This window comes from Cyrtonyx montezumae, unplaced genomic scaffold (assembly GCF_038088225.1).
Source record: "Cyrtonyx montezumae isolate F1298 unplaced genomic scaffold, pur_monq_1.0 scaffold_5, whole genome shotgun sequence".
NCBI classification, from domain to species: Eukaryota; Metazoa; Chordata; class Aves; order Galliformes; family Odontophoridae; genus Cyrtonyx; species Cyrtonyx montezumae.
In genome coordinates this window covers 18,892,860-18,901,818 of record NW_027072056.1, presented here as the reverse complement: position 1 = coordinate 18,901,818, position 8,959 = coordinate 18,892,860, and the positions used below count along the sequence as shown (strand labels likewise).

General features: G+C 50.8%; 1 protein-coding gene across 1 annotated transcript; it reads right to left on the bottom strand.

Moving 5' to 3' along the window:
* Positions 1-334: 334 nt before the first annotated feature.
* On the bottom strand, positions 335-8,759 carry SLC2A2 (solute carrier family 2 member 2). Its single transcript, XM_065748314.1, has 11 exons — positions 8,443-8,759; positions 7,981-8,076; positions 7,602-7,879; positions 6,796-6,920; positions 5,983-6,098; positions 5,261-5,423; positions 4,935-5,122; positions 4,383-4,487; positions 2,745-2,846; positions 2,231-2,434; positions 335-2,061 (listed from the first exon to the last, which is right to left on the bottom strand). Exons 1-11 carry the CDS (start codon positions 8,473-8,475, stop codon positions 1,870-1,872), a joined length of 1,602 nt encoding a protein of 533 aa, XP_065604386.1. The 5' UTR covers positions 8,476-8,759; the 3' UTR covers positions 335-1,869.
* Positions 8,760-8,959: the final 200 nt, after the last annotated feature.

Sequence of the window (8,959 nt, the reverse complement as noted above, 5' to 3'; positions counted from 1 at the left end):
TCCCTCCTGAAAGCACCACTGACTGATGCTCCTCAGGCATCTGCACAAAGCTCAGCTGCATGCCAGCAGAGATGTTTTACATTTGTGCAGCAAATGCTGCCCACAGAGCTAGAAAAAATACCTCCTGTCTGGAGATGGACACGTGTCTGAGATGTACAGAGAAGGGAGACAACAGAACAAGCCAGCACACGCTGCAGATGTTCATGGTCACCTTTATGTAACAGACATAGGTAACTGCTGTTATTGCAGGCATCCCAGGAAATGGTGAAATCTCCTTCTGCACTGAAGCCAATGCTGGTCCTTGTGAACCCATGCCTGCACTTCCAGTTGCATGGGAAGAAGTTCAGGCCCACACAAGGGAGCATGAACCTTCCACTGCAGTACTCGCCATCACTGTGAGCTCACAGTGACCCAGCAGCACTAAATAAATAGTGGATATCTATCCTGAGAAGCTTGCTAGAAAGCCTTGTTTCCTAGCAAGGAATATACAAATCTTAAAAGCTCAGGTAACAAAAAGCAGACTTAGGGGCTTATCCCAATGTATCCCCCCCCCAAAAGGAGGAAAAACCATTGCAGTTTGATATTGTCACACATAAAGAAGCAAAGCAAGCTCAAAGAAGGCTATGCAAACACAAAAGCACCCTGTTTGCATGCTGCCTTTGCTGAAGCATGCCCAGCCAGCAAAGTCTTAAGTGGCACAAACTGGAGGTCACATCAGGAGGGCACCACCAGTGGATGGGGCAGGACCCACTTACCCTTTGGGCTATCATTAGTTGTTACAGTTGGTCTAAGCACTGTACAAGAAGAGACAGAGGGCAGTGAGGGAAGGCGACCCGGCAATGGTCACATCATGGGAGAGATAAAGCAGAGAGGAACAGCTTCCTACGAGGAAAGAGGAGCGAAATAGTCTGCATCCAAACTTATCAACCCAGGCAGAGTTTCTGTGTTTCTCCAAAAAAAACCATTGAAAAATGCTTGACAGGCTTGGGAGGTGGGCACGTGCAATCCTCATGAGTTCAAGACCAAGTGCAAAGTACCTGGCAGAGGGCAATCCCAAGCATGAATACAGGGCGGGTAACAACTGAATGGAGGGCAGTCCTGGGGAAGAACACTTGAGTGGATGCAAAAAAAGATGACTATGAGCTGGCAATGTGTCCTTATAGCCCAGAAAGTCATCTGTACCCTGGGTTGCATCAAAAGAAGCATGCCCAGCAGGTTAAGGGAGGTGAGTGTCCCCTCTGCTCTGCCTGGTGATGAGGCCCTGGTACAGGCTGCCCCAAGAAGCTGTGGATGCTCAATCTCTGGAGGTGTTCAAGGCCAGGTTGGATGGGGCTTTGAACCTGATCTAATGGGAGTTTTTGCTGCCTATGGCAGGGTTGGGACTGGATGTTATGGTCCCTTCCAACCCAGACCGTTTTGTGAATCTCTGATCTGTGCAGTGTGCTGCTAACACAGCATTAGCAGGTGTTTTCTCAAGGCTTCAGATCACTCAGCAGGAGCAAGCAGCAAGCATGAGAAGAAGAGCATGAGGCTTCAGCATCACCCAGCCCCTTTTTCCTTTGTTCCAGCTGAGTGAAGACCCTGTTTCATATCATGCTTTGCCAGCTAGTAAGATCATCCTGCCACAATGCAGCGGGACAGAGAGGCACAGGCGTAGGGTATTTCTCCCATTCTTTCCTTGGCTCTTCCTGCAGCTCAGCTGTACCAACAGTTTCAGAGCAAAATGCCAGCTTGGCTGGATGGTTCAGGCAGCGCTCAGAAGTCCAGCAACTGATGCATCCTCCTGGGCTGGCACCTGCAAGGTTTTTTGTGAAATGAGACCTTCGCCTTTTCCTTCTGCATCCCTCCTTCCTGTGCGTGTGGCCGTGTCTACGCCTCCTCGCCGCCACGCAGGTCTTCCAGCTCCGTCATGAATTTGGCCGGGAGCTTCTTGCGGCGGAATGCAGCTGCGATCTCCTCAAACGACTTCCCCTTCGTCTCGGGTACTTTGAGGTATGCAAACAGGAAGAAAACCAGAAGGAGGACGGCGAAGACAACGAACACATATGGTCCGCACAGATCCTGCGGTGGGGCAACGAGAGAAGGGCACAGCTGTCAGCACTGCAGCAAGGCTTCTCATCACCCCTGCCAGCAAAGCCTTGGAGATTTGGGGGCTGTGTGCACACCACGCTATTCTGCCTTGGGGACCTCACCCGCCTCGTGTTGGGACTGTTTAGGGGAGGTTTCTTACCGCGATGTACTGGAAGCACATCCCCACGATGAAGTTGCAGGCCCAGTTGCAGAAGCCGGCGACGGCGATGGCGGCGGGGCGCGGGCCTTGGCTGAACAGCTCGGCTACAATGAACCAGGGGATGGGCCCAGGCCCAACTTCAAAGAATATAACGAAGAGGAAGATGGCGATCATGCTGACATAACTCATCCAGGAGAACTGGCTCTGCAAGAGGATGCGCTTGGTGTTATGGTTCCAACACGATTCTCATTAATTATTGCTAATGAATTAAGTTTCTTTTGCAGAAATCATTCCTTATTCAGACAAGTAGGGCTGGACATGCAGGACACAAAGCTTACAATGTCCCCAGGCAGTACATGACAAAAAACAGCTCCAGCTATTGCCACTTTGTCCCTTGTAGGGATGGGTATTTTCCAAATCTCTGCAAGATGAACATGCAAAGCTTTCACCCTGAGGAATGCTTTGTCTTCTCTTGTTTGCAAATTACAGAGAAAAAGTGGAGATGAAGCCTTACCAGGAGCGCGAGTCCGACCGTCATGGCCACAGCACTGATAAACATGCCCATCAGACCAGCCAGGAACAGCGAGCGCCTGCCTGCCTTCTCCACCAGGAAGACCTGCAGAAATGCATGCAGCAGGTCAGGCTCCAGCAGCCCTGCTCTTTGAAGGGTCAGTCAGGTCAATTAGCAGCAAGCAGCTCGTTAGCACCACCGCGTCTCACTCCGGCTCTTTTAGCTCATGTGGTCAGAGGCCATCGCACCTTGTCTTTGTGGCAGCTGGAGTCAGTTTTGTGCTGGTGGCTCCCAGATTCCTTTTGCTTAGCTGATAGCCACAATGCTCAGCTTGCTGCTTCAGAACTTCTTGGACTCTGGTCATCTTACCCAGCTTTTGACATCTGTATATGTACCAATCACTTCACCCAACGAGGAGATGGAGGTAGCTCCAGGTGGTAACAAACAGAACCTGCCTTTAGATACCCTACATCAGCCTCTGAGGCTGCCTGTTTCTTCCCTTCCACTTTAAAGGACACCTTTGGCCGTTAGCTCAACCTCAGACATCTCCTTTTCCTGTAATTACGGCCAATGATTTACACTTCCAGGAGATGGTCTGTGTTCTGGAGACAGGACAGGACATCCTACTGACTCGTGGAGTTGCAGAGCCTCCGCCTCCCCTCTCCCCTTGCCAAGACCTGCCTGGCTGTCAGTGATTCTGCCTTTTGTTCAGCGTCTGTCATTCATTGACAGGTGTGGGTAATTCTTTAAGTGTTGATGGCCAAGAGAGCAAATGTCCCCAGGGTAGATGTGGGACTGCAGGAGACTATCTGAACTGGAAGCAGACCTCCTCCAGTGGCACAGCCTCTGTGCCTCATTTCACAATGAACACTCACAGCTTTTCCTCCACATGGGACCTGTGATGGACTTGCTCTGAACAAATTTCACCCCAAGGCCTCCTGCCTCCTACCTCCATAGGATGGACTAGGACATACATTTCTGCCTTGCATCTAGTCTCACTTCCTTATGGGTAAAAGTCCTTTACTCCTTAATGCTCTCCAGAGATGCAAGGGACATGGCATTTCTTGCTCTTCTTATAGTAATAACCACATTAAAAAAAAAAAAAAGTCTGCTGATTAGAATTGGATTAGTGCTCCCGAGAGAGAGACGTGGATGGAAAGGCTGGGGAAACTGGAACCACCCTTTTATTGCTGCAGAGCAGTGCACAGATGTGAGGAGGAGAAGTGCTTTGTTCATTTATTGCTATGTAGTAGCCTTTGGATATTGATCATGCAGGCACTGTGTGCATGCAGGGAAAGTTTGTAAGACCTAAGATAAGAAGGACCTTGTGAGCTGTCTGCTCCTGGGGCAGGTTGGACCTGTGGAATCACAGTCTCAAAGGTAACTTCTGTTTTGGGCTCAGTGTTGGTCTACCTGAGCTCCCCTGAACAAGATGATGCAGTTGTCACTCACAAGGCATTGAGCAGGGCTACCTGACAGCCAGGATTTTCCAGAGGAGGGGATGCCCAGGGAAGGGTTTTCCCCTGAGGTGTGCACGAGCGGCTCTGCAAAACCATGAACCCCAGCTCCAACATAAAGTCAAGTTTCAAAATCAAATTTCAGCTCTCATTTTGGGAATCTAGGGCAGAAATATTTACTTACGGAGATAACCGTGAAGACTGTGTTCACCACTCCAACGCCAATGGTTGCATAAACTGGTTGGCCAACACCAGCTCTCTCGAAAATGTTTGTGGAGTAGTAAAAGATCTATCAAAATGCATTAGGAAGAAGGGTTAGGTAACAGGCCTGCTGTAACCTTCTGTTCTCTTGAAGGATTTCTCCTGCTTGGCTGACATTTGAAGTTATTTGTGATTAATCTTTTGACTTCTTAATTATTTATTATAATAATTAAAGCTGAACCTTTCAAAAGAACCCGAGGGAGTTAGGAATCCTCTTTAAATTTCCCTCCTGAACTGCTGCATTTGCAGTTTTGAAACTTCCCCTCCACGTGGCCCCATGTTTCATCTTGCAAACTGGATTGCCAGCACCGTGTGTCAGAAACAAATACTGTGATGGGACTGAGGTTCAAAGAGCTTTTTGTACTGAAATGGCTCCAGTTTGTCCCTTCTCTCAAAGAATAAGGCGGTTCCTATCTTGTGGAAGTTAAGGATGGGAGGTGAATGTGGATTTCTGTAACATTTCTGGGAGTCTCACCGCGTTGATGCCTGAGAACTGCTGCGATATCTGAACCATCAGCGCCACGATCACTGCCTGCCGGTACTTGGAGGAGCTGAACAGCTGCCCGATGGACACTCTCTTTTCGCTCGCAGCTTCTTGCTTTTCCTTCTCCATCTCAGCAATCTCTTTCATCGGGTCGCAGTTTCCTCTGAGCCTTTTCAAACCTTAAGAGAAAGAAAGATCAACATGTTTTTAATTGTATTAGATTAACAAGAGAACTCTCCAGCCAAAACAGCGGTACACCGATAGGTAACACTATGGGTGGTGTAAGAACAGTCAGGTGAACCCAGAATTTCTCTTACTTTTTTTGGCCTCCTCCACCTTCCCCAGCTTGATGTAGAGGTAGCGGGGGCTCTCGGGGCACAGCAGCAGCAGGAAGAACTGCAGCAGAGCAGCCACGCCAGACAGCCCGAGCAGCAGCGGCCACAGCTTGTCGTTGCCAAGGAGAAAGTCCAGACCCAGGATCTGGAATTACCAAGGCATGTTGGGATGCAGTGAGAGAATTCCAAACAAAGCATGGGCAGCTTTATACTTTGCACTATTTGCAAAGTGCTTTTGTTTCCCCAGCGCGACAGGCAGGACTTTGCCATCTTTTTCTCATTTTTTTCTTTTTCAGGAAAGATGCAGTCTGTTGGCTTTGTCACATGAGATAACTCATAGTTATGTCACTTGCTGGATGTGTTGGTCACAGTACCTGGATGCGGGGACACCAACACAGTGCGCAGTGCTGGCAGGGGCACTGCTTCTTGCCCCTCTGACAAAGCCATACTTAGATAGTGAGTATGCCATGCTCAGGATACAGTCTGGCTCTGATTGTGTACTAAATTGTGTACTAAAATCTCACATGGGAGGGCAAAAGACTTTGGGATGTTTCATACCTCTGACTCGAGGTTGAAGTTTAACCCCATTAGGGCAAATTCTTCTTCAGTTTTGGAATGGAATGTGAAAGCTTTCTCTAAGATTCCCCTGTGTATCCCCAGATATCGGTCACACTCTCTCTGGTCCTGCTCCTTTCCCTTCTTACCTGGCTGATAAGGATGCCTGTGACGATGGCCAGCTGGTGCAGCGTCCCCAGTGCTCCCCGGAGGGCAGTGGGAGAGACCTCGCTCACATACATGGGCACGAGGCCGGAGGAGAGCCCTGCACAGAGCACACGAGCATCACCCCACTGTGAGCAGCAGAGACTGCTCCCCAAACTGGCAAGGAGGACGGAGCCTGAATCCCACATCCAGCATCCCACATCCTCCATCCCACACCCCATATCCTCAGTTCCATATCCCACACCCCGCCCAGCCCCGTGCCCTGCTGGGTCACTCGGGTGCACATGCACACACACACACAGCTCAGCAGAGAGCAGAGCTCTGCAGGGAGCAGATATCACAGAGCAAAGAGCTCTCTTCAGGCTTTCCTTGACCCATCAGAGTGCACTAGTAACAGCGATAACAAACTGTATTTCTAAGCTAATTCCAATGTAATTCCATATTATCTGCCTGCTATCTTTTCCTCACTACCCGCAGCGCTGCAGTACTATCTGCAGTCTGAGTGTAGATAGTGCTGTTGTCTTGGGAACCTGTCAAACAGCACAGCTAACATCTCGCTCATGGGACAGCAACCACCAAGACTGAGCCTTAAGTCTGAGGCACTGCCCAGGAGGAGAGTCCAGCTCCCTTCTGGTGTAACTGATTTTAGGATGGAGCTGACCCAAATACTCCTGTGGAAGATCCTGGATTGTGAAGAGAGAGCATGGGAGAGAAACCCTTTATGAGCTAAAAAAAATCAGATATTGCATAAATTGAGAAACCCTCACGGTCCCAGCACCCGCCCTGCTGGCACTCACCGCAGTACAGCCCCGTGATCGCCCGCCCAGCGATGATGAGGATGTGTGATGGCCCCAGCTTGGCCAACCCCATCAGGAGGTTGCCTGCGATGGAGAGGACGTTGACCACCAGCATGGCTTTCACCCTGCAAGGCAGCAGAAATATCAGCGGGGTGCAGGGGAACCAGGGGCTATAGCAGGTGTCAAACGCTGCTGTGTCCTCTCCCTTTTGGCATGGATAGGGTGCCATCGCAGTGTCTGCAAAGGTTGCTCATTGGTTAAGGGCTGAGCACTGAAGTAAAACATCCAATCTATAATTTAGGATTTTAATAAGCCAGACCTCTGGGATGTTTGGAGTAGTGTTTTGGAGGTCTGATGGTTTACTTTTAAATTGAATTAGGGAAAAATAGCACAAGTGATATTTCTCCAAGAAGGAAGAACGTTTTGGAAAAAAAGCAAACAGAACAGCTTACACCGTGCTAACGCAAAGTGCTACGTCTGGACTTGATGATTTTATGGGTCTTCTCCAACCTTAATGATTATTATGCTTCTATACAATTGAAATTCATGGAGAGGAGTTGGACTGCAGGGACTCCCGTGCCTGGAGAGAGCTTGGGAGCAGGGAGGGCAGGTGCTGGCTTCCAGCTCCGGGCTCTGCGTAAAGCCATAAATACCGGGGGAAATGAATCTGGTTCCTGCCAGCCCCCCCGACCTCACAGAAATCCACCCAACAGAATTATGCTGAAAGCCTCATTTTTTTAGAGTGCAAACTCATTTGGGTTGGGTGATGCCTTTTGCTCAGCGTGGAGCCAGTGGCAGCTGCTCACCTCCCCAGCCGGTCGCCGATCCAGCCCACGGTGAAGGAGGAGACCATGCCGCCAACGGCAAACATGGAGACGGAGAGAGACCAGTACATGGTGAGGATGTGTGGGGACACGGCGGGGTCCTCAGAGCCACCCGGGGGTGGGAGCGTCCCCTCGGAGCTGCCCCACACCTCTGTGCTTGGGATGGGGACAGTGACAGTACCATCGTCCCTGGAGGCGTTGGTGCCATGCCTCACCACGGGGACGGCGCCCAGCACGCGCCCATAGTGCGCTTCTATCACCTGCAGCATGCAAAGAGGAAAATGCCATCAGCTCAGGGCTGCAGCCACCCCCGGGCTCTGCTGTGGGGATTCTCCTCCCCCGGGCCCCGCTGGGCACTTACCTTCTGCGGGGCGTTGATGACGCCCAGGCTGTAGCCGTACTGGAAGAAGCCCAGCACCGCGGTGAAGACAGAGAGGACCAACGTTCCTGTGAGGTGCTGGGAGAGAGCAGAGCACAGCCTCAGCCCCAGCCCCAGCCAGGAAGGACGCAGCCCTGGGACAGACCCATGCCCCCGCTGTGTCCCAGCTGCACCCCTCCATGCATCCAGGAGGACACACCAAGCTGCTGCCTTTCAGCAGTGCCGGTGTGGATACTTTTTTCACTCTGTCACAGTTGAAATCATCCTCTGAGGTGACAAAAGTCTTAAAAAAATAACCCCCTGACCCCTTTGCCCCGGGTCTGTGCACAGACATCAAAGAGCAGTGAATTAAGAGGGGTATAGTGGTGTAGACATACAGTAACCACCAATGCTGGGTGCTGCTCTCCCTCCAAATCCCAGTGCCCACCACCAGTTTCCAGTTACCTTCTCTGCCTGCATTTTGCTTTTCCCATCCATCCCCGCTCCTCCTGACACTGTGCTGAGCTGCTCCTGCTGACTGCAGAGGGAGACCAGGGGCAGCAGAAGTGGCCGTGCCGCGGGAGATGGGACTATATCACCTGTGGAGTTAATGAGAAACCCGTCCTCCCAGCAGTGCTCAGCTCAGAGCCAACCCATGCATATTTTCTTTTTTTTTTTTTTTGGGGGGGGGGGGGACGAATAGAAGTGTGGGGACTCTCTGAGGGCAGAGTGGGGACATGGGCAGTGCAGTGGACAGCTGAGTTTGGGCTGTCCTATGGCACTGTGCCATGCCGGGGAGTGGGAAATGCAATCACACTCAAGAGCTCTTCACCTGCGTTGGGTCTACTGACTGAATCACAAAACTTGCTGAATTTTAGCAAGAAGAAACCTTTCCAGCATGTGGAGATGCTAGGAAAATGAGTATTTTTTATTCATGTATCACTTGGCACCTGCTTTGAAATCCATTTGCGAGCAGCAGACG

Excerpts from the sequence above, each read along its gene's own strand:
- SLC2A2 (XM_065748314.1), bottom strand. The coding sequence starts at position 8,475 with ATGGATGGGAAAAGCAAAATGCAGGCAGAGAAG. Across the intron at positions 7,880-7,980 it reads TCATCAACGCCCCGCAGAAG|GTGATAGAAGCGCACTATGG; the intron begins GTAAGTGCCCAG and ends TGCATGCTGCAG. Across the intron at positions 6,921-7,601 it reads ATCGGCGACCGGCTGGGGAG|GGTGAAAGCCATGCTGGTGG; the intron begins GTGAGCAGCTGC and ends GCTGCCTTGCAG.